Raw genomic sequence first — 26,075 nt, 5'->3', positions numbered from 1 at the left:
TCAATCACTATGTAAGGCAAGTTCATCCCAGCGCTGGTAAAAATGGGTAATTAGAGCTTCTGCTGCATCTTCCAACCATCTTAGGAGGCTATGTAGACCGGAGACAATGTGGGATCACTTCAGATCACTTTGGCTTATCTCTGCCATTATAGGGAGACAGTCGATTTGCATGAGGAAGAATACATCAAGAAAAAAATCTTTTTTTGTAAATTTTTCAGGCATTTGCTTTTCCGACATTTTGTAACTCCAGAAACTAATTGAAAGAAAAGCCCAGGAGTCCAGGGATAAAACTCCTGTCTACTTCACTCTTTCTTTAGTGAGGCACACACATATGACTTGGTGGCACAATGCCACATGCTATATGCTACTTTTACATATAATCTATAATTAATTACGTAAACAACAAAGACTGCTTAACCAAACAATATATTTACAATATTACTCAAATATTTCTGAAATATTAAATACTCAACACCTATGGTACACTACTCCTAATATCTTGGCAACCAAAAAACAATTTATGCCTATTCTGTTTTCTGTTTGCCAGACAATTCTCTGTCCATAACCATCTGCAGCATAAATTTTTATTTTCAAAAATAACTTTCCTAATCCCAGATCATTAGTGGGTTCCCAACCTGTTTAATGAAAGGCTCCATGGTATAAAAAAGGTTGGGGCCCCTGCCTTAAACAACTATGTAATCTGTTACTACTTCCTTAATAAGAGTATTACTTCATTGCTGATGTTTTGTAGTCTTTTCTCGCCAACTTTTTTAAGTGGTGGCATTGTGTTCCAATCTGTGCGACTAGTTTCTGAATTGATGGAGATGACATTCAGCCCACTCACTACCTCCAGAGCCAAATCTCCCAACACCTTGAAAGACGGTTATCAAACCTTGGGTGATTGATTGACTTCCAGTGCTATTAACTTTCCCAGTACCTAATATTTTCAAATGGCAATTTCTTTGAGCTCTTTATTTACCTGATACTTGTACTCCCCTATTTCTGGGAGGGCTTCCGTGTCTTCTTCCCTGAAGACCGACAAAATATTTGTTTAATTTTTTTGTCATTTCCTTATTCCCAAACATAATTTATCCCATCTCAGCCTGGAAGGGATCCACATTAATTTTTGTTATTCTTTTCCTTTACCTCTATTTTACCAATAGAGGTTGTTACAGTCTGTTTTGTTTTCTGTTTCTCCCTAGATTACTCTCTTATTCTGCTTTCCTTTTCTTATCATTTCCTCAGCCCCCTCTTGCTTGGTTTTAAAATGTTTCCAATCCTCAGCTTTACAGCTTCTTTGACTGTATATTAAGCCATTTTTTCTGATTTAGTACTGTAAATTCTTGTTAACCACAACTGGCTGATTTCTTCCCTTGGGTTTTTGTATCTTAAAAAAATTCTGTATGTTTCTTGTAAGGTACGTACTAGTCCTTTACATGTTAGCCATCTCTTGTTTCCCGCCCTTTAAAGTAGATTCCAAATCTATAGGAGCCATTTTAAGCATGACCTCAAGGTTTACTTTGCTTACATTTAAGATCCTGCTTTCAGTTCAAACCAAGTCACTGTAAATATTTGTATTAAATTCTATCAAATTATTATCTGAGGCTGAGGCTTTATAAGCAATGGCCAAATCGCACGTGGAGTATAGAGAGCAGTTTTGGGCGCCTTATCTAAGGAAGGATGTCATGGCATTGTAGAGGGTCCAGGGAGGGTTCACGAGAGTGTTCCTGGGAATGAAAGGGTAATGCATGAGAGGTGTTTGATGATTCTGGGCCTGTATTCACTGGAGTTTATAAGAATTGAGCGGGGGAGTGGGGTGGGCGTGATCTTATTGAAATGTGTATTTATCACATGTTCTCAATATATATTGCTTATTTTTTTATGTATTATTACTTCCTTCTTTTTGTATTCACAATTTGTTGTCTTTTGCAATCTGGTTGAGCGCTCAGGTTGGTGTGGTCTTTCACTGTAAACATATCCCTCCTTTTCTGTAATCACTCCCAGCACTGCGTCCTTTGGAGGTATCCATACACCAGTTCTACATTCTGCCACATCCCTAGTTTTAAACATGTAACTTGTCTCCTTGCCTATTTTACCCCCCAGCTCTAAATTTCCCTCTCTAAATCTCCCTGCTTCTCTAATCTTCTCTCTTTCTGAAAACTTTCCCTCCCACAAATTTCTGATTATCTGCCTGATTACTTTCTTTGAGTCCTCAAAATCCTGTGAATACCTGAAGGAATATTCCAACAATTAAGACATTATTTCATTCTTTCCTTGGTTTTTTTTTGAGGAGATGTAGTCTATTTTGATTCTTTCATTGTATAGCAACAGATTTTATTTAATGCCAATATTCATGGTCAAGTATATGAGCTAAAGTGAGAATTGAAATCTCTGAAACCAAATTCTCAAACCAATTTCATTTGTTAATATACACAACTGTTAACAAGCCAATTTCTGTCCAGCTCAATCACAATCACTGGAGTTTGAAATGGCCACTTTGAGACCTTTTCTGATTTGCCTTACTTGTGAACTGAAAAGGTTATAGCAATAGTTGAGAAAGGGCATGCTTTGTGGTTGAGAGATTCCCCTGAACTTTTTGGGTCAGGGCTAGATTGAGCAAGAGGCACCTTGTTAAATATGTGCTCTGAGTACTGCAGTCACAATGTGCATGCTCAGACAGAAATAAAAGTGTGATTGGGGAAGAATGAAAAATCGATATGTCATCTGCAGCAATTTGAACTTGGTCACTTAACCTTTCTTCAAAAATGGTTTGACACCCTGCTGGCCTGATTCCTCACAAAGCCTGCAAACTACAAAACTAATAGCGTCTGTCAATTCCTTCCTGGATGCCCAAGTTATAGTCATCTTTTACATCTTGGTTCCTCGGGGTTGAAGAAACACAGGAAGCCAGTTGTAACTGGATCAGAGAAAGCTTTCCAATTATAACTAATGTAGAAGCAAACTGTATACTTTCCGAAAAAGAAATTCTGGGGCATTTTCTTATTGATAAAGAACTAAAGATGTATCTCAAATATCTCACCATTGTGGCCTGGGAAGACTCCAAACCCTTTGCTACTTTACTGGTGGATAATCATGCCAACTTGACAATTGGAATGCACATTAGCTAATGTTATTGTAAATGAATATTTTAGACAGAATACAAGGTTAATGGATGATTTTTGGCATTGTGGAGGAACGGAGTGATCTTGGGGTGCCCCCATAGATCTCTCAAAGTTGCCACACAATTTGATAGGGTTGTTAAGAAGGCATATGGTGTGTTGGCCTTCATTAGTCGGGGGATTGAGTTCAAGAGCCTTGAGGTAATGCTTCAGTTCCATAAAAATCCTGGACTTTGGATACTGTGTTCTGTTCTGTTTAAGTCATTATAGGAAGTATGTGGAAGCTTTAGAGAGGGTGGAGAGGAAATTTACCCGGATGCTGCCTGGGCTAGAGCTGTCCTGATGAATGGTTTTGGCCCGAAATGTCCACTGTTTATTCTTTATCAAAGAAGCTGCCTGGCCTGCTGAGTTTCTGCAGCATTTGGTGTGTGTTTCGAGGGCATGTCTTATGAAGAAAGGTTGAACGAGCTAGGGCTTTTCTCTTTGGAGTAAAGGAGATTGAGAGTTGACTTGATAGAGGTGTGCATGATGGTGAGAGACATAGATTGAAAGCATAGCAAATGACTTCTTTTCCCAGGGTGGAAATGGCTCATATGACGGGGGCATAACTTTAAGGTGACTGGAGGAAAATATAGGGGGTGAGGAGATGTCAAAGTTAAGTTTTATACAGGGAGTGGTGGATACATAGTACGCCTTGCCAATAATGGTGGTAGAGGCAGATACATTAGGGACATTTAAAAAAAACATTTAGATAGGCATATGGATGATAGAAAAATGGAGTGCTATATAAGTGGAAAAAATTATGTTAATCTTAGAGTGGGTTGAAAGGTCGACACAACATTGATGGCTAAACAGCCTGTTCTATGCTGTAATATTCTACATTCTATGAATAGTGATACACAGACAGTTCAAACTTCATGACGATGTCAAATGTAGGCTGACTGAGCTACATTAACAGTATCACACACAATTTAAAGTATGACCCTCTTATTTTTATGACCCTCTCTCTCTCTCTCTCTCACACACACACACACACACACACACACACACACCCACCCACCCACCCCCAAACCATCAGCATTTCAGTATTACAGGTTGACAATATACATTAGGTAAGGAATAACTTAAGCACTGTCTCAATTCCTTTAGAAAAAGTAACAAGTTGAACCCATATTTGTTGCTTAATTAACCCCAAAATGAGAGAGCTGCTTTGCCATTCCAGAATCAAATGGTATTGTGGGTCCGTGACACTGGAGGGCAAGGATAGAATACTGAATTCCATGAGGGGTATAGTGAACCAAACAGATTTTTCTGATTTTCCATGGTTACCATTATCTGTATACCTAAAAGACTTTCAATTACTTGAATTTACATCTCACAGTTGCCGTGGTAGGACTTGAACTCTCGACTTCGAATCAATAATTCAATGCTCTGGATACCACCGGTCTCCTGCTATACCAAGGGCATGCAAACAATTTGCAGTAGAATATGATTTGCAATATAGTATGAAATTTTAGCTATGCTGACATAGAAGGACAGGATATATGACTTCATCATATAAAACCTCATACATACTTCCAGGTTTGGCAATAGAAAACGATTACATGGCTGGGGAAGAATTATCACCTGAGTTGGTTTCAATTGCCTAATAATTAAAGCCTACTTAAACAGATCTCTTACTTAGCACAGGTTTGAGTATCTGACTTCAACTCCCATAGAAGATCAGGACTATAAATTAAAGTGACACCAAAAGGTGCCAGAAGACTATTTACAAAAATCCAATTATGTAGTAGGTAAATGGTGTATTTCTCTGCCCAGTTATTTCAATCAAATCTACCAATTAAGGTTTCTGAACTTTACACGCTTTGTCAAGCCATACTGTACAATATTTCAATATTCAACACATTTGAAGTGGGTGAAATGGGCTTTGCCAAACCACCTATTTATTCATCTATTCCAAAACTTATTTTAGGACAATAAAATAATCCACTAACACTATGCTGTAAGCAGCAGATGTTCTGCAAAAAATAAACAATTTACTGGAGGATCTGCTGACCCAATCACATATTGAAGTACTTTCATGTTGGAGCAAGCATTGCAAACATCAGTTTTCAAAGAAACACCTCATAAATATTAATACCCTTCCCATGATGCAGTGTTTTAATATACAACACATTAATTCAGGCACTTGTGTGACTGACTGCAAGCTGTGCATCGTTAGCAAAAGAACTTGAACTCAGACAGATGGCATGGCTGTTGGGTTCGCAATCAATTATTACTGTGTTGTACTGAGGACCAATAGGATATTAGATATTTGTAGAGTGTCAGAGGCGAAGATCAAAACATCGACTAAAAAAAACAAAAAATGAACATAATCAAATAGTTTAAACATGACATGCTTCTTTCTCGACTTTCTTATCAAGTTCAGAACTTTTGCCTGGATCCTTAATGAGTAATTCACAATAAGTTAGAAATGGGAACATATTGCTTATGATGAAAGGTTATCAGCTTTAAATGTTAAATTCAATTCTTTGTCCACAGATGTCACCTGAATATTTCCAGCATTTTCTGTTTTATTTCAACCACCCAGTATCCACAGTACTTACTTTGGGAATAGGTCAGGGATTAGGATTAACATTACTGAAAAATACATGGTATATCAGTGATCTTCTATTATAAAAGCCGGCTCATTTGAATACTGGATTTGCAGCATTTCATAATAAAGGCTTTTCGGGAAAGTGTTCTGGAATGTCACTTGTTCAATTCCACTGCACTTAAAACATAAGTTCATGATCTTATTGTGCAGTGAAGATTGTTTCTAAACCACCAGTGTTTTAACAAACATTAAAAAACTGGTAAAAGTAATTTACTTGCAAATGTTACTGTTTAGCCTGAAGGAGAATGCTTGTATACACATTTTAAATGTTAAAACAATAGTCCACTGGACAATGTACAGGTGCAACATGCACATATATAATTGAACCCCTGCAAGTCCCCACAATTCGTGAGAGGAGCACAATAGAAAAGGTTCAAAGTCAAAGTAAATTTATTATCAAAGTACTTGTATGTCACCCTGAGTTTCATTTTTTTTCAGGCATTCACAGTAGAATAAAAAAAACAATTGAATGCCCACAATAGAAACTTCCATAAATCAGCAATATACTTGTTTGAAAATAAGTTGCTTTCAGTTTTTTATTGCAAAAATAATGTACTTTATGTAAATAAAAAAACAAAGAAACAACTCGCATTGATAATAATAAAAACAGCAAATGCTGGAAACACTCAGCAGGTTAGGCACTACAGTAGATGTGGAAAGAGAAATGCGTAATGTTTCAAAGATCCTTCATCAGAATTGGGAAGGAGGGAAAACAGTTTAGCGTTAGGTTGCAGGGAAGGTGTGGGGGGGGGGATGGATAATTAATTTTTATTTGGCAGCATGGCTGCTTAACTAAAACAATGTAATGGGAAAAATGCTGATGGCATTCAACTGGAGTTAACAATGGGAACATTTGTACTGCTTTCAAAGTGTAATTAGCACACTAAATCCAAAATTGATAAGCAAAGGTACAGGAGGGGATGAAGGAAAATTCTGAGAAAGAAAGGTAAAGAAGTGAAAGATGTTATAGAGGAAATATTGTGAGTGTAGGTTAATGGTACAGGCTTAAACATGTGTTTTCCTTATTATTAGTGTACCACATCCTTGTTGGTATTAGTGATAAAAATTGAATCATTTCACCTGCATCAGGATCGTCACACTGTCATTCTAAAGATGCGGTAAAGCAGGACCTTAACCTTCCTCCATATGAGCAACAGAAATTCACTACCATTCCTTTGCCAAGTTGTACACAACAATGACTTATCTCAGTCTTAGTGAACTTCCAAATAAACACAATGCAATTACTCTGATGCTGACGCACACCAGTTCTCCAAAGATATTTTACAACGGAGTTCTTTTAAAAGCTCAGGTTGGACCGATTGGAAATCATTGAAATTGAAAGTGTGAGTCTGTATTGCATTCATCTTTCATTCACAGATTCTAACAAATATCAGAACAATCCCATTTTACAGGATATAAACTTTCATTTGTCTGAGATTGAATAAGATGGCATTTTTTGCCAAGACACTTGCTTTCAAATTTGAAAAAAAAAACCCAGTCAGATAACACAGGCATAGCTTTTGTCCCATTGTTCCAGTCCTGGAGTGTAAGCACTTACCTTGATAATGGAATTGGAATGAGCCTGGTTTTCGAAGTTGAATGCTTTGGAAATGGATAGAAAGTTGATTGCTTAGGCTACGAATCACCTGCCCCTTCATTAAAATCGACTCATTGGCAAGAACAGTTGGTTCATCTCCGTCGAGTCCTTCAATTGTCAGCATCTCTCCTTCAGACAAACTGATGTTTTTCACCTGCAGAGAGAATGCATAGAAAATATAATTACTACAAAATTACTACTGATCGATATGCTTCAGGCATGAGCAAAGTAGGATGAATATGGGAGCACCAAAGCTCTGACATTTCTCATTTCTGTCCTTCAGGATTACACAAGTTTAATATTATCAAGGAATTCATACGCAAATGTTAAATTTACCACCCTTTCATGTTAAATTTTATTTAAATGCAAATTCAGTGATTTAGTTTTCCTGGCAATGCATTGTGTTTATAGAGAAACATGTGATGCAGATTAAGGTTAAGGCATAATAGTTTGATCTTTGCTTCTCACAAGAGCAGACTGAGTAACAGATCATCCCCGTACAGTTTAATCAAACATCTAAAGAGCATATGAATGGGCATCTTATTCTGGGTTTTGGATATTTCGTAGGATTTAAGTTAGGAAGAATGAAAACACAGCAGTAACTATTGAAGGCATAGATTTTTGAAAATATAAGTCAGAGAACACAAGTTTCCATGATTTTTATCTTCTATTATCTGACTGTCTATTATAGAGTCGAGTAGGTCACCTTAGCCGATGTCTTAAATGATTTTTTTCAGCTGAACAAGAAATCCTGTTGTCAGGATTTCTTGCTCATCTCTACTCAACCATACAAATCAGATTTTATTATCCTCTCTGGGTCAATTGGTCTTTTTCCAATCCTTGTGGTCAAACCTGACCTGATCTGTTTTAAACACATGATCCCTATGTGGCTATGTCAATATCATAACCAGCAGGGTACTGACCTATGCCAGGAAGATCCCTCCTTTTGATGGCTGGCCCTGCTTTACTTACATTCCCAAGCTGTGGAGTCCGTCCATGACAACTTTGGAGAAGAAACCTCATTAAAGAACCACCAAACAGCTTTTGACTTCTATGTGTAAGTTAGTAAACGAATACTTATGTTAGCCAGCCACAGTCCTATATATATGTGTGTGAATATATATATCTCTCTGAGTAAAATCTTAAAGATATTAAAATGCTAAAGTTTACTATTAATCTAAATATGGTCACATTTTCAATTAGTAACCAAATATTTTATTATATATAATGGTATTGTGCATTTTAGCTAGGTTTCTATGACCTTTTCAGAACATCCAGACTGATTTACAGCCAATCATGTACTAATCAAGCGTGATCGCTGTATTAGGAAAGCCTATTTGATGTGCAGCCTCCCAAAAACATCAACAATAATCGGGTCTTATGGTTCTTAGGGGCTTTAGGGCGTACAGGAATGAGATATGCCAACTAGTGGAGTGGTGCCACAGCAACAACCTGGCACTCAACATCAGTAAGACAAAAGAGCTGATTGTGGACTTCAGGAAGCGTAAGACGAAGGAACACATACCAATCCTCATAGAGGGATCAGAAGTGGAGAGAGTGAGCAGCTTCTAGTTCCTGGGTGTCAAGATCTCTGAGGATCTAACCTGGTCCCAACATATTGATGTAGTCATAAAGAAGGCAAGACAGCCGCTGTACTTTATTAGGAGTTTGAAGCAATTTGGCATGTAAACAAATACACTCAAAAACTTCTATAGTTGTACCATGGAGAGCATTCTGACAGGCTGAGTCACTGTCTGGTATGGAGGGGCTACTGCACAAGACCAGAAGAAGCTGCAGAAGGTTGTAAATCTAGTCAGTTTCATCTTGGGCACTAGCCTACAAAGTACCCAGGACCTTTAGGGATGAGTGTCTCAGAAAGGTAGCATCCATTATTAAGGACCTCCAGCACCCAGGGCATGCCTTTTTCTCACAGTTACCATCTGGTAGGAGAGACAGAAGCCTGAAGGCACACACTCAGCGATCCAGGAATAGCTTCTTCCCCTCTGCCATCAGATTCCTAATTGGACATTGAAGCTTTGGACACGACCTCACTTTTTAAAATATACAGTATTTCTGTTTTCGCACATTTTTTAATAATCTATTCAATATATGTAATTTACTTGTTTATTTATTATTATGTTTTATTTTGTTTATTTACTTTCCTCTCTCTCTGCTAGATTATGTATTGCATTGAACTGCTGCTGCTAAGTTAACAAATTTCACGTCACATACCGGTGATAATAAACCTGATTCTGATTCTGATTCTGCGTGTTGGTAGAGGAGACAATATTTACCATGGCATTGAGAAAAACTCCTCTGTTCTCCTTTAGTGCAAATAGGTCTTTTCAAGATTCAAGGTTCAAGATTGTTTAATGTCATTTCTCGTACACAAGTGTAAAAGAGAGCAAAATTATTTTATTCCAGATCTGATGCAGCACAAAAAACCCCACAAAAATAAAGAACACAATAATAATAAAAGCACAATAAATATAAATACATATACTGTACATAGATTGCTTGTCCATAAAATGGCACTAAGTTGTACATAAGGTGACTGCTTAGAAACAATGAAGTCACAGTGGAGTTAGTGGGTGGAGGTGTTGATCAGCCTTACAGCTTGGGGAAAGTAACTGTTTTTGAGTCTGCTGGACCTGGTGCGTGCAGCCTCCTCTCTGATGGGAGAGGGACAAGCAGTTCATGATCGGGGTGTCTGGGATCTTTCATGATGTTACTGGGCCTTTTCTGGGCCCTTTCTGTTTATATGTCCTTGATGGTGGGTTAGGTAGGAGCCGGTGATGTGTATTGTACTCAGTATACTAATTCGTGCAGGCCAATGTGCCCAAAGCTTTCTTTATCACCCTAACTGTGATGCTACATTCAAGGAATTACAGATCGACATTCCTAGATCCCACTGTTCCATCGCATTCCTTCCTGCGCTATCACTCACCATGTAAGAACTACCTGATTGGTCTTCCCGAAGTGGAACACCTCACACTTGTCTGCATTAAGTTTCATCTGTCATCTTTCAGCCCATTTTTCCAGCTGGTCTAGACCCCGCTGCAAGCTATGACAGTCTCCCTTGCTGTCCACTATTCACTCAGTCTTGGTGTCATCCGCAAATTTGCTGTTCCAATTACCATTTATCATCCAAATCATTCATACAGTTGACAAATAACAATGGACCCAGCACTGATCCGTCAGCACACCACCAATCACAGGACTCCAGTCAGAGAGGCAACCGTTTACTACCACTCTCTGGCTTCGCCTTTGAAGCCAATGTCTAATCCAATTTACTACCTCATCCAAATGACTGAACCTTCTAAACTGCCGTCCCATGTGAGACCTTGCCAAAGGCCTTGCTAAAATCTATGTAGACAACATCCACTGGCTTGTCTTCATCAACTTTCCTCGTAACTTCCTCTAAAAACTCTATAATATTGGTTAGACTTGACTTACAATGTACAAAGTCATGTTGACTATCCCCAATCAGTCTCCTTGTCTATCAAAATGCTTATATATCCTGAACTTTAGAATACTTTCCCATAACTTTCCCACTACTGATATCAGGCTCACCAGCCTATAATTTCCTGGCTTATTTGTAAAGCCCTTCTTAAATAACAGAACAACATTGGCTCTCCTCCAGTCCTCTAGCACCTCACCCATGGCTGAGGGTGTGCTATATATACATTTGCCAGGGCCCCTACAATTTCAGCACCAGCCTCCCACAGGGTCCGAGGGAACCCCTTATCAGGTCCTGGGGATTTATCCACCCAAATTTACCTAAGACAGCAAACACCTCCTAATCTGTGATCTGTATAGGGTCCATGAAGTTGATGCTGCTCTGCCTCACATCTATAAACACTGTGTCCATCTCCCAAGTAAATATAGATGCAAAACATCTATTTATGATTTCCCCCATTTCTTTTGGCTCCATGCATAAGTTCCCATTCTGATCTATAAAAGTCCTTTGGATTTTCCTTCGCTTGTCTCCTAGAGCAACCTCATGCCTTCGTTTAACCTCCTGATTTCCTACTTAAGTGTTCTCTTGCATTTCTTATACTCCTCAAATGCCATGTTTGTTCCTGCCTAATTTTACCTGTTATGCACTGACAGCAGGTATTTGAAATTCAACCAACAGCTTAGATTGTGCCTAAACCTATCACAATACTGCAAGTATTGCTTGACTTTACTTCAAAATCTGCAGATAAGTATTTATCACTTGTTTTTGCATCCTTCATTAAAACAGTACCCCGTCACACAGTGTGACTGACAGTGATGCCCTTGAGTAATATCCGAACACTTAAGTTCATTTTTTTTCTATCACTTCAGTTCCTCCACTGATAATGCCTTCCAAGAGAGTATGTATTTGCCAGACATATTAATACTACTGTAAGAGCAATGCAAGATTAAAATATACTGACGTGGTCAAGAGGTTCAGTTGTTGTTCAGACCAAACATCAGAATGGGGAAGAAATGTGATCTAAGTGACTTTGACTGTGGAATGATTGTTGGTGCCATACAGGGTGGTTTGGTCATCTCAGAAACTGCTGATCTCCTGCAATTTTCAAGCACAACAGCCTCTAGAGTTTACAGAGAACAGTGCAAAAACAAAAAAAAAAAAATCCAGTGAGTGGTAGTTTTGTGGGCGAAAACATTTTATTAATGAGAGAGGTCAGAGAAGGGCCGGACTGGTTCAAGTTGTCAACAAGGCAACAGTAACTGAAATAACCATGTGTTAAAATAGTGGAGTGCAGAAGAGAACCTCTGAACTTACGATACCTCGAACCTTGAAGTCGATGGCGTACAGCGGCAGAGGATCACACTGGGTTCTACTCCCGTACCTAATAAAGTGGCCACTGAGTGTGCATGGTGAAGCAGGAAAAATATGCCGGTTTACATTAATCATTTTGATTATTCACATCATGTTCAGCAACATCCCTGCATCACAGCTTCAATCACCTATGTTTTTTTTTACTTCTAAGACAATGATTTAAAGGTTTACTGTGGAACGTGCGTGCTGTATAAAATGGCCTTCTACATTGACATATGCTAATGGCAAGATCTACTTCATTGCCCTTTTGCTTCCTATTGCTTTGGTCTAGAGAGATCTATTCCATTTATCTTTTCATATTTAGAAATGCAGTCTGATATATATCTCATTACTTTCACCTTTAAAGGATTATGTATCTGCATGGCTAGCTTATTCGGAATATATTCCTTCTGGATAAATACATTATCAATGGGACATTAAGTAAATCCTGGAAGCAGAACTGTTATTAACCCAATCCCTGGGATCTAATCTACAACAGTCTAGAAAAATTACCAGTATTAGCAGGCAAATGTTTAATGTATTTAGATGACTTTCCTTTTATGTACTGTTGGAGTGGAAGCATGAAATCATTTAAAACCAACAGCCGCATTAAGCAATCGCATGAAGGAATGATCTGTGAGCAGTGCCAAATTTCCCTTGAGAAATTTGCCATCTTTAATTCAGAGACTACTGGTAGCCTTTCCTTCCGTGACCTTTGAAGGAATGAGGACTTTTTCAGAACAACTTCATTCTAGATCATTGAAAGGTTATTTAACTATGTACTTTGGTGTTCATTTGACCAGAAAACTCAGGAGCAGAAGCGAGCATTTTATCCCAGAAGGTCTGCTCCACCACTCAATCATGGCTGGTTTATTATCTCTCTCAACTCCCATTCTTCTGCCTTCGCCCTGTAACATTTGATGCCCCTACTAATCAAGAACCCATCAATCATCTGCTTTAAATATACCCAAAGACTTGGTCTCCACTCCTGTCTGTGACAATGAATTCCACAGATACGTCACCCTCTAGCTAAAGGAATTCCTCCTCATTTGTGTTCCGAAGGTATGTCCTTGTTCTAAATCTGTGCCCTCTGGTCCCAGACTCCCCCTCTATTAGAAATATTCTCTGCACATCCAACACTGTCTAGGCCTTTTAATATTCAACAGGTTTCAATGACCTCCCCTTCATTCTGCTAAACTCCAGCGAGTACAGACCCAGAGATCCTCAAACGCTCCTCATATATGTCTGATTGGACAGACTTAGCAGATTTGAAAAACTGTATTCCTTGCACAGAAAAAATGCATCTTTGGTGCAGCTACAAAATTAGAAGCCCTGGATCATCTCTGTCATTTTACATGGTGATGGAAATCAGAATTTAGGGACTGGTCCAATGCCAGTTGCTATATTCCATAGAGCACCATAAAGATTACAAAGTGTGTCACAGTGCCACACAGGAAGATTTTCAATGTAAAATGGATGCCAAGCTACAGAAGGGAATGTTCAGTCTGATGAGCAATAGATGGGCCGGTTCTAAGGAGGAAATAGAGGAAGGAAGGAAGTCCAGAGTTTAGGATTTTTAGTGGCTGGGATTACCACATCACTTGTGGAAACAGTTTTCCTCTGTGTCAATCAATAATCCATGTGTACAAATGCTCAAGTCAAATTTGTAGCCCATAATACGAAAGTTTTCACAACTTTAATGTGCAAGTTGCATTCTGAACAGCATCCAGGATCCTGCTTGTGAGCACTTGGAGGTGTCTTATCCTTTCTGGGGATGTAGTCTATGGAGCAAGTTTAATCTAAAGAATAAAATTAAACAGATGTGTATACAACAATAGGAAAACCACAGCTACTACCAGTTTTTCTGCGAGTGGTTTTAAGTGAGCCAAATACAACCAAAGCCCTTTCCTCAGCGTTGCAGAAGCTTAAAGTTATTTGAATTACACGAGAGCATATTTGCACTGGTATGCACAATATGTTGCCATGTGTGTGCATTCTGATAATAACCCTTCAGCTTTAGTACGGGAACGAGAGGCAATCGTAAATAATGATCTTTTTATTCTGTTAATTGGATATCAGAGTCCATTGAACTCTCACCATAACAACTTCCAACTGCCTGCCAATGAGGAGACTTGCTCAACATGAATGGCTCAAGTCCAGCAGATTAAGCCACTGCAGGACTTTGAAGAGCAGCTGTTAGGAAGATATTTAGATGTGTGCTTTGCAATGTTTCCCATACCAGCGGTGCCAGGGGTTATCATATATTTCACTGATTGGAGTTATGCAGTCGTTAATTGGTCCCTCAGTAATACTGAACATATTAGAATTTAAATTAACTCAGCAAGAGGATTGAAACAACAGGCCAATAGAGATTTCAGATTAATTCTCCAGCTTGTAGATGTAGATGGGCTACCATAATCTAAGTTTTTTGTTGGTATTTGATGGAGGCCTAATAAGAGTATAAGACATAAGAGCACAATTAGGCCTTTTGGCCTTTGAATCTGGTCTGCCATTCTATAATGACTCATTTACTCTTCTGCTTTCTCCCTGTAACCTTTGACATCTTTACTATCAAGAACCTATCAACCTCTGCTTTAAGTATACCCAATGACTTGTCCTCTGCAGCCATCTGTGGCAATAAATTCCATAGATTCACCATCCTCCGGCTACAGAAATTCCTCCTTATCTCTGTTCTGAAGGAATGACTTTGTATTCCAATGCTGTGCTCTCTTGTTCTAGACTCTCCCACGATTGAAAACATCCTCTCCACGTACAACTATCCAGACAGTTGAATATTTGGCAGGTTTCAATGAGATCTTCCACCATTCTTTCAAACTCCAGCAAGTACAATCCAGAGCCATCAAATTCTCTTCATACATTAACCCTTTCATTCTTGGGATCTTTCTCATCATCCCAGTCTGGCCAGCACACCTCCACCCAAAACTGCTCACGGTACTCCTAATGCCTGATAAGCCCTCAGCATTACATCATTGCTTTTATATTCTGGTCCTCTGTAAATGAACGCTAACAAAGCAGACGTGAGTTTACACAGGAACTGGTATCTGTATGTTCAGAAGTTTGATAACCTCACAAAGTTGTGTGTGAATGCAGAGACCCTGAACTTCTTTACAGGTGCATGCCAGGGGGTCTTCGGGTGCAAATCCTTAGCCCCCTGAAGGCGGCAGTCCAGCAGAAAGGAAGGTAAAGAAGGCATATTGCATGCTTGCATTCATTTGTCAGCACACTGAGTATAAACGTTGGGAGGATTGGATTGGAGTAGAAGGGGAGATTGGGTGAAGTTGGATTGCTTTCTCTGGAGCATCACAGGCTGAGGGTAACCTGAAGTAGGAAAAATATGAGAGTTATCGATACAATAGATATCTAAAATAGGTCAGCATCATGGATCCAGCACTGTACTGTGCCAGAATACTAACAGCTTGAAACCCAGTAAGTTCAATGCACACCTGCTGCATACAAAATATATCTGATGAATTACCTTTGAATGTATGAGGTATATAAGGAAACACGCTCTAGGTAAAAGAGTATTTATCTTAAAAGCCATAAACCTATCTCCCCTGCTAATTTTGTTTTCCATTGTATAATTACAAGCAAAGGTTTTGATTTTCTACAAGCCAAGAAACAAAATGACTTAACAACTTTGCTATACTGCTAGTTGCTTATCTATTATTGGAGAAACTGACTGAAGTGCTCCATCACTAATGCAAGTATTGCCTAAATACAGCATCAAAGGTGTCTGACTAAGTTGGTTAACTCCGAGTGAGTGTTTGCCCGTCAAACGCAAGTTTGTTGAAAGTATTTTATTGGGTTTGACAATGAATTCGGTCCCAGGACAAACAAAATCTAAACTGCTCAGTTACTTCATTCAGGAATGATACTTCCACATGGAGACATTTTTCCTTCAATACAAAGATTCAAAGCTTATGGCCATGTTTTATGAAATAATCAAAAAATTTACACTCAGTGGTCACTTTATTAGGTACCCCTGCTTGTTAATGCAAATTTCTAATCAGCTAATCATGTGGCAGCAACTCAATGCATAAATGCATGCGGATATCAGGCCAAACATCAGAATTGGGAAGGAATGTGACCTAAAACAAGAGAGAATCTGCAGATGCTGGAAATCCAAGCAACACACACAAAATGCCAGAGGAACTTAGCAGGCCAGGAGCATCAATGAAGAAAAGTACAGTCGACGTTTCAGGCTGAAACCCTTCGGCAGGACTGGAAGAAAAAAAGATGAAGAGTAGATTTAAAAGGTAGGGAGGAGAGAGAGAAACACAAGATGATAGGTGAAGCTGGGAAGAGGAGGGATGAAGTAAATAACGGGAAGTTGATTGGAGAAAGAGATACAGGGCTCGAGAAAGGTGAGTCTGATAGGAGGGGATAGAAGGCCATTGAAGAAAGAAAAGGGGAGAGGAGAACCAGAGGGAGGTGATGGGCAGGCAAGGAGATAAGGTGAGAGGGAAAAGACGATGGGAACTGGTGATGAAGGGGGGCATTACTGGAAGGTAGAGAAATTGATGTTCATGCCATCAGTTCGGAGGTTTGAGGAATGTGATCTAAGTGACTTTGACTGTGGAATGATTGCTGGTGCCAGATGGGGAGGTTGGAGTATCTCAGAAACTACTGATCTCCTGGGATTTTCACACACAACAGTTTCTAGAGTTTGCAGAGATTGGGGCAAAAACAAAAAAAAAATATATGTGCAGCGAGCAGAAGTTCTGTGTGCGAAAATGAGAGAGGTTAGAGGAGAATGACTATACTGGTATATTGTCAGGAGGGTGACAGCAACTGAAGTAACCATGCATTACCACAAGATGCACAAGAGCATCTCTGAATGCACACCATGACGAACCTTGAAGTGGATGGGATACAGCAGCAGAAGACTACAAACGTACACTCAGTGGCCACTTTATTAACACAGATGTTATATACACCTAGGCCAATGAGTGTACATAATACATCTAACATAGAAATGTTCTTCAAGGTGCTTTGCATGAGTATTTAACAAAAAGAAATGGGACACCAAACCATAGAAAGAGTTACTGAGAAGAATGTTCTTCTGGGGTTTGTGGGCAGAAGGCCCAACACTGGGCACTTCCGTAGAGGAGGTTGTAATCCACTTAGAAGAGTGCTGTCTGTAGGATAACCAGCACTCCCCAGAGAACCCAACTCCAGACTACACGTCCTCTTCTGGTTGGTCAGCAGTCAAGGTGGAAGATCTGCTCGCTGAACCTGCACCAGTTTAGTCTGGCTAGGTACAGTGGAACCACAGAAATGAATGGGAGATATCAACTGCCAGGAGAAAAGTAAATAAAGGAATTTTATTTTATGTTATATTAAAAATTTCAGTTGTTTATATGAGAGAGTGTACTGTATACCTCTGTTTATGCACATTCATGTGCACACGTGAGTGTAATCATTTCACCTGTTAATATTGTTTTTATTCATGACAGGTCCTGAGTGATGCAGAATGTTTGTGAATGTTGATCGTTCATTTTCTAAGGCAGGATTGACAGGAGGCAATCCTGGGGACAAAGAGTATCAACTGCATGTCAAAGCCGTTCTGTCGGGTCAGCTGGCTCAGTGTGCTGGGACAGGCACGTGCGGCTTGGACGTCTCTGACAGTCTGTGAACTGGCCACTGTGTCAGTGACTTCAATCAGAAAGATGTGGAAGGAGCAATGTGGTCAGGGTGCAGACGAATGACAAAAATGGGGCAGCAGAACCCCTTCTAAGATGATAATTAAAATAAGTAGGCTTAAGATAAAGAAACACACCAAAATTGCTGGCGGAACTCAGCAGGCCAGGGAGATTCTGCAGGCGCTGGAAATTTCCACTTAGGATAAAGCAGACTGCTAACTCTTGAGATATCTAGATGACACAGAGGGTGCGAATAAGCAAAGTTTGCATGTCAAAATACTGTGAGATTAACAGAGCAGAAAGCCTGGAAGAGTGTGCAATGTATCAGAGTAAAGGAAAAGGTAAACAAGGAAGCAAAGAGAGGAACTGAGAAACATTTAAAGTCAAAGCTAATCCAATGTAGAATTAGAGCATAGAACACTACAGCACAGATACAGGACCTTCAGCCCATTGAGTCTGTGCCAAGCCACTAATCTAGCTAGTCCTATTGGCCTGCAGCCAAAACATAGCCTTCCATACCCCTCTCTTATATACAAATTTCTCTTGTATGTTGAAATCAAGCCTGCACCCATCACTTGTACAGCAGCTCATTCCACATTCTGATCACCCTCTGAGTGAAGAAGCTTCCCCTCACGTTCCACTTAATCACTTTACTTTTCACCCTTAACTCATGACTTCTACTTGTTGTCTCCCCCAGCCTCTGTGGAAAATGCCTGCTTCCAATTACCCTATCTATACCCCTCATAGTTTTGTATATCTCAATCAAATCTCCCTTCAATCTTCAACCTTACAGAGAATAAAGTCCTAATCTATTTAACCTTTCCCTTATAATTCAGATCCTCAAGTTCTGGCAACATCCTTGTAAACTTTCCCTGCAATATTTCAATCTTATCTACATTATTCCTGTAGGTAGCTGACCAAAACTGCATACAATACTCCAAATTAGCCCTCACCTTCATTTTATACAATTTCAACATAACTTCCTAACTCCTGTACTCAGTACATTGATTTATGAGGGCCAATGCGCCAAAAGCATTCTTTACGACCCTGTCTACCTCTGATGCCACTTTCAAGGAATTATGGATTTGTATTCCCAGATCTCTCTGTTCTATTGCATTCCTTAGTACCCTACTGCCCATGTGTAAGACCTACCCCGACTGGTCCTCCCATAGTGCAACACTTCACACTTGTCTCCATTAAATTCCGTCTGCCATATTTCCTGCTGTCCAGATCCCGCTGCAAGCTTTGAAAGTCTTCTTCGCTGTCCACTACACCCCAATCTTGGTGTCATCTGCAAAACTGCTGACCCAATTTACCATATTATCATTCAGGTCATTGATACAGATGACAACAAAAAAGGACCCAACACCAGTCCCTGTGGCACACCACTAGTCACAGGCCTCCAGTCAGAGGCAACTATCTACAATCACTCTCTGGCTTCTTCTGTGAAGCCAATGTCCAATGCAATTTACTACCTCATCTTGAATGCCAACCAACTGAACCTTCTTAACCAACCTTTCATGCAGGACCTTGTCAAAGGCCTTGTTAAAATCCTTGTACTTTAATAATTTTTATAATTTTTATTTAAAGGTATTTTACAAAGTACAAGAGGATAACCAGGAGTGGACTAAAACATCTTAAAGAGCAGAAAAAGGCATGTGGAGACAGTGACACGGGTACGGTTCAAAATGAATATTCTGTGATTGTGCTAACATTGTAGTTAAAGCAAACGAATGTGCAATATTTGATGGGCTACCAAAATGAAAAAGAGTTATTAAATAAAAACATAAAGTGTTGGAAAATCTGAGCAGGTCAGGTTGTGGAAAGGGAAACCGATTTAATGTTTCAGGTCGAAGACCCTTCGATCATGGGACAAGATAAATCAATGGAACGATTTTGTCAGTGTCTTCAAAATTTTGGTGTAGCTCCTTCACATCCAACTAGAGAGCAGAAAGGCCTTGGTTTAATGAATCACCTGAGATACATGCACACATCAGTGGAAGGTGTGCAGTACAGATTCACCATAATTTTACCAGTCAAAGAGTGAAACAGCATGAATTCAGCCCAACCCATCAATGTCAATCATGGTGTCCACCAAGATAGACCAATTTTCCCCATTTTATTCTAAACCCCTCCTATCCATGTACTAATCCAAATGTGTTTTGAGTATTGTTACTGGACCTGCCTCAATTACTTCCTCAGGCAGCTCATTCATATACACATGGCCCTCTTTGTGAATAAGTAGCCCCTCAGTGTTCCAGAAGTTGGAATATGAGAATGACTGAATAAATTAGAATTGTATACTGTGCAATACTTATTTAAATTATTGTAAAATTACATGATTAGTCGATTGAGGTAAGCAGGACTTAGGGGGATAAAAGAGGCGGAACAGTGAGGAATATTAGTGCTGGGCAGGACAAAACCTTGGAATTAATTGGCAGATCTTTCAGTTGTGAAACCTGGAAGTATTTTTCATGTAAAAGATACAAGATTAGAAAATTCTCTCTAAAAACTGTGTCTACTAGAATATTGATTAATCTTAAGCGTGCATTGATGGACTTCTCATGATCAAGCTTATTAAAGCATTTGCGAGGACACACTTAAAACAGAGGTTAACTGTGATCTCATTGAACAGCTCAACATAGTCCTTCTCTTATTCCTCAGTTCTTACATACTGAATCCAATAGTGAAAATTTGCTTTTACAAAGTATATACACTTGAAATGAAGAACAAAACAATTATATAGATGACTTGGTAAAGGTGTTCCACAGTAAATTTTTACTTTTGATTGGTTATTATAGTATTTCCTTTATTGGGAACTTTGAGTTCACAGAGTCAGTTATTAATATTTGGGAGAAGACAGGGCAGCAGATTAGGTGTGGAACTCCATCTCCTACATTGAACAAGACTGTAGGAAAATGATAAGGAAGATACCTTAAATCCCTTGAAAATTCAATAATTAGATGATTTTGATTATTGCCTTGAACGTCAAGTGCAGAGTACAGATTTAAATTACCTAAAGATTGAAACAATTAAGTAGGTTCCTAGTTAATCAACTCCTTCAAAAAATGAAATACTTAAGTCATAACCAGGGTTGACAGTAACTGAGAGAGCTGCAGAGAATCCACTGAATCTCAGGTCACTGGAGTAGAAAGATGTCAAGAGAGATGGCTGGGCAACGGCAGACCAGAGTGTAGCACTGAAATGGAAACACAAATGGGATCTGTTTGCTAATATTACAGGGATCATTCATGGAAAGCTTTCCCTCAATAAACTAAATTGGGACATGAAAGCCATGGAGGAAAGATGGTATATTGTTTCTTGGGAATGTGGTTGATCACTCAAATGACAATTTCTTCTGCGGTGATCCAAAAAGAAATGTATTTATTTATTTATCTATTTATTTGTTAATAGATACAGCACAGCAACAGGCCCTTCTGGTTCACTAGCCCACGCCACCAAATTATACTCATGTGAACAATTAATGTCTTCAGAATGTGAGAGGGAACCCACGCACTCACAGGAAAATGTATGAATTCCTCGCAGACAGCAGCGAGAATTGAACCCAGGTCACTGACACTGTCACAGTATTATGCTAAACCCGTGACACTGAGTTGCTGAAGAACTCAGTGGGTTGGGCAGCATCACTGGGAGCAAAGGAGCTGTTGATGTCCCTCCTACAGGGTTTTGAACTTAAACATTGACAGTACCCTTCCCTCTATAAACACTGTTCATCCTGTTCAGTTCCTCCAGCAGTTCATCAATTCACTCCTGATTCTGGCATCTGTATCCTCTACTTGCGTTTGTACTTCATCATCAGAGGCCAGAAATTGGATGGTGTTATTCATTTATTTTTTGAGGCACAGGGTGGAATATGCCCTTCTGGCCCTCTGAGACATGCTGCCCAGCAATCCCCTGATGTAATCCTAACCTAATCACGGGACAATTTGCAATGACCAATTACCCTGCCAACTGGTACATCTTTGGACTGTGGGAGGAAACAGAAGCCCCCGGAGGAAACCCATGTGGTCACGGGGAGAATGTAGAAACACCTTGCAAGCAGGGACAGGAATTGAACCTGGTTTACCTATACAGTAAAGCGTTGTGCTAACCACCACACTTCTTCATACTTCGATAAAATTATTCCTTTAACTTGTCCTAAAGCTACTGAAGATAGAGAATTATGGTTGTATTTAATAACTTACCCATCTGTTCTACTATTGTTTAATCTGATTAAGGACAACGCCTCATTGCTGTCAGTTTTCATCCTCTCTAATATCAGCAAGACTGACTGGGCTGCCACAATAATATCCAGCATTTGAGATAGAACTTAGTGCATGCTTAGAAGAATTGTTCTAGGTGTGGTTCAGTGCTCTTTAAATCAATCTAAAATGTTAGCGCAGAGTTCCAGGGAGGGAGGAGACAGACCATGTCTGCTATTCGTGGCCCCATTTCCCAGTCAGTGCTACCGCAAGGATCTCCGTGCCTTTGGGATTCAACCTCGCGTGCAGAAAAAAAGCCTATTTTATCTAATGCAATTTGGTCAGAGCATGAATTAGGCTGGAGGTGGGAATTGCTCACTTGTTAAAGAGTGCCACAGTAACATTCCTCCAGGGCTTTCTATACTTGCAGTAATCACTAGGGTTAAACACCTGAGACAGTTATCCTCATTAGTTTCTGTTCGCTGACTTAACCATGCCAGCTAATAGGCAAAAAACCCTGCATTACTGCAATCATTGGAAGCTCTCCAAATAGGTTTCATACAACATAATTCTAAAATTCTGCTATTCAGATGTATGAAATATTCATCAAACCTATTGAAGGGAATACATAATACTTCACTAAGCCTTAGCCTTGGGATCTGTGATTTTGATTCTGGAGTAACACTGAAACATTCAAATTGCAAGAGCTGATTATAAATCCTCTTTTGAACTATAAGCAAAGAGTATAACATTAAACAGAATACAAGTTCTGCAATGAACACTTCAAATAAGTCTGAGAGTGCAATATTTAAAAAAAAATTACAGTTCGTCCAGACTGGACAATAAAAGAAGCCATGTATAATAACCCAGACTGTGTAGTTGGAATGCAGGTGAAGTTTTTGGCACACCCTGTCACAGCATTGCGAAACCAAAAGTAATTTCAGATGTATGCAGATGCATAATTAAATAGAGATCCTAACATGAGCAATAACCTACTCCTCCACGGGGTATGATGTTACAGTGTTTACAAATGCAATCAATACAAATTTAATGACTGATGTTAATTTCACATCCTAAAGCAGATTAAGAGTGGAAGTGATAGAGTGTAATTGCCATGACAAAGAACGCACGACAGCACCTCTACTTTCTTAGAAGTTTTTGCAGATTCAATACGTTCATCTAAAGTTTTGGCAAACTTCTTTCAATGCTGCTTTGTTGCATATGGAAACACCAAGCCCAGGAACTGAATAGCTGACAAAAAGTAATGGACACAGCCCAGTCCATCACAGGGAAAGCCCTTCCCTCCATAGAGCACATCTACAAGGAGTGTTGCCACAAGAAAGCAACAATGATCATCAAGGACCTCCACCATCCAGGCCATACTTTCTTCTCACCTTAGGTCACACACCACCAGGGTTCAGGAACAGTTAATACCTTTCAATCATCAGGCTCCTGAACCAGCATGGATAATTTCACTCACTTCAGTTTTGAACTGATTCTGCAACCTATGGACTCACTTTTGAGAACTTTACAACTCATGTTCTCAGTATTTATTTATTTGCACAAATTATCTCCTTTTACATCTTGATGGTCCATCAGTCTTTGTGTGTAGTTTTTCAATCATTCTAATGTATTTGTTGTACAGTGAATACCTGCAAGAAAATAAATCTCAAGGTAGTATATGATGACATATACATATTTTGCTAATAAAATAATTTGAACTTTGAAAACTTTATTTATTCACTGCTTGGGACCTAGGAATTTCTAACAAGGCCACATGTTTATTTCCCATGGGCAGTTGCCCTTGAGAAGATAGTTATAAGCTGAATTCTTGAAATGCTTCAATCCTTCTCATCAAGTCTGTTCCCCTTGGTTCAGTCACTTCCCACCTGCACTTCACATGCTCTCGACCTCCTCAACAACTTTCAATTCCGTGGCCCTGACCGCCTCATTTTCATCATGGATGTCCAGTTTATATCCCCCATCACGTGTACCGCACATCAAGAAGGACTTAAAGCTCACCACTTCTTTCTCGACAAAAGCCCCAGCCAGTTCTCTTCCACCGCCAGCCTCCTCCATCTGGCAGAACAGGTCCTCAGCCTCAACAGTTTTTCCTTCTGCTCCTCCCACTTTCTCCAAACACTAGGGGTACCCATGGGCATCCACATGGGCCTTAGCTATGGCAGCCTTTTCATTGGCTATGTAGAACAATCCATGTTCCAAGGTTTCACTGGTAACGCTCCTCAACTCTTTCTGCTCTACATTGATGACTGCATTGGTGCGGCTTCATAAACTGATGTTGAGCTCATCAATTTCAACAACTTTGCCTCCAAATTCCACCCTGCCCTTAAGTTCACTTGGTCCATTTCTGACGCTTCTCTTCCCTTTTTTGATCTCTCTTTGTCTCCATCTCTGGAGACTAACTGTGTACCGATATTTTTATAAACCTACCGTTTCCCACAGCTATCTTGACTATACTTTTTCCCACCCTATCTCCCGTAAAAATGCTATTCCCTTTTTTCAGTTCCTTTGTCTCTGCCACATTTGTCCCAGGATGTGGCCTTCTTTCCAGAACTTCAGACATATACTTTTTCTTCCAAGAACAGGGTTTCTCCTCCCTCCATTATTGATGCTGCCCTCACCAGCATCTCCTCCATTTCCCAAACATCTATGCTCATCCTTTCTTCCCGCTGCTGTTACAGGGATAGGGTTCCTAATATCCTCACCTATCACCCCATGCACCTCCATGTCTAACACATTATTCTCTGCAACTTCTACCATCTTCAAATGAGATCTTACCACCAAGCACAAATTTACGTCTCTCCCCACTCTCTGCTTTTGGTAGGGATTTCTCATCCTTCCCCACTAATCTCCCTCCTGGTACATATCCTTGCAAGCGACAGAAATGCTACACCTGCCCATTCACCCTAAATGGAGGTAAGGGAGGAAATGAATGGCCAGGGATAGCACTTCCAGGATTTAGACCTGACAAAAATGAGGAGGCACAGGCATATTTCCAAGGATGGTTTGAGACCTGGAAGATGGTGTTCCCACAGCCTTGCCTTTCTGGGTGGGCTCTACGGGTTTGGAAGGTGCTGCCAGAGTTATCCCACTGCGTGGCCTCACTGGGTCTAAAATCCTGGAACTCTGCACCCAACAGTATAAGGAGAATACCTTGAACATAACGTCCGGAGCAGTTGAAGGCTGCATATACTTGGGATGAAGGTGGATAAAGGTAAAGAGAGATTAGCTTTATTTGTCACATGTACATGAAAGCATACAGTGTAAAGTGTTTGTGTCAAATCAGATAAGTGAGGAATGTGCTGGGCAGCCCACAAATGTAACCATACCTTCAATGCCAACTTGCTAACCCTACCTGTATGCATTTGGAATTTGGGAGCAAACCAGAACACTCAGTGGAAAACCACCCAGTCGCAGGGAGAACTTCTTAGAGGCAGCAGTGGGAATTGAACCCCGAATGGTGGTCTCTGGTGGTGTAATAGCATTAAGCCAACCGCTGTGTTACTGCGTTGAGGGTGATGGATGGACTGCTGTATCCTCAATGGTTTTGAGCTTGTCAATGTCTAGATGCTGCTCTTCTCCAGGCAGGTGGAATTCCAAACAAAGTCATCCGTTAGTCAGAACACGGACGAGGGTTCTAAATACTCAGCACACCTTACTTCCCCCGTTTCCTTCCTTTTTGTATTGTTTGCAGCTCGCTGTGCCAGGATGCAGCTTGATCGCCCTGCCAAAGCCTTTGCCCGGTCAAAATAATGCCTGCTCCTCATGTGTAAATCACAGCTAGAGGAGAGACCATAGGACCATAAGACATAGAAGAAGAATTAGGCCAATCAGCCCGTTGGGTCTGCTCCACCATTCTATCGGTTGGTTTATTATCCCTCCCAACACCAGTCTCCTCCCTTCTGCCGGTAAGCTTTGGTGCCCTGACTAATCAAGAACCTATCAAACTCCGCTACAAATATATGTAATAGCTTGACCGCCACAGCCTTTTGTGGCTGTGAATTCCA

General features: G+C 39.9%; 1 protein-coding gene across 3 annotated transcripts in view; it reads right to left on the bottom strand.

Moving 5' to 3' along the window:
• The window catches only part of sez6b (seizure related 6 homolog b), a 956,088-nt gene that overhangs the window by 356,109 nt on the left and 573,904 nt on the right, over positions 1–26,075 (bottom strand). For all 3 annotated transcript variants that reach the window (XM_063031160.1, XM_063031161.1, XM_063031162.1), the window contains exon 4: positions 7,334–7,526. In XM_063031160.1, the coding sequence (XP_062887230.1) occupies positions 7,334–7,526 (193 nt within the window). The remainder of the gene's footprint in view (positions 1–7,333; positions 7,527–26,075) is intronic.

This window comes from Mobula hypostoma, chromosome 23 (genome assembly GCF_963921235.1).
Source record: "Mobula hypostoma chromosome 23, sMobHyp1.1, whole genome shotgun sequence".
In the NCBI taxonomy this organism is placed as follows: Eukaryota; Metazoa; Chordata; class Chondrichthyes; order Myliobatiformes; family Myliobatidae; genus Mobula; species Mobula hypostoma.
This window is presented reverse-complemented; position numbering and strand designations above follow the sequence as displayed.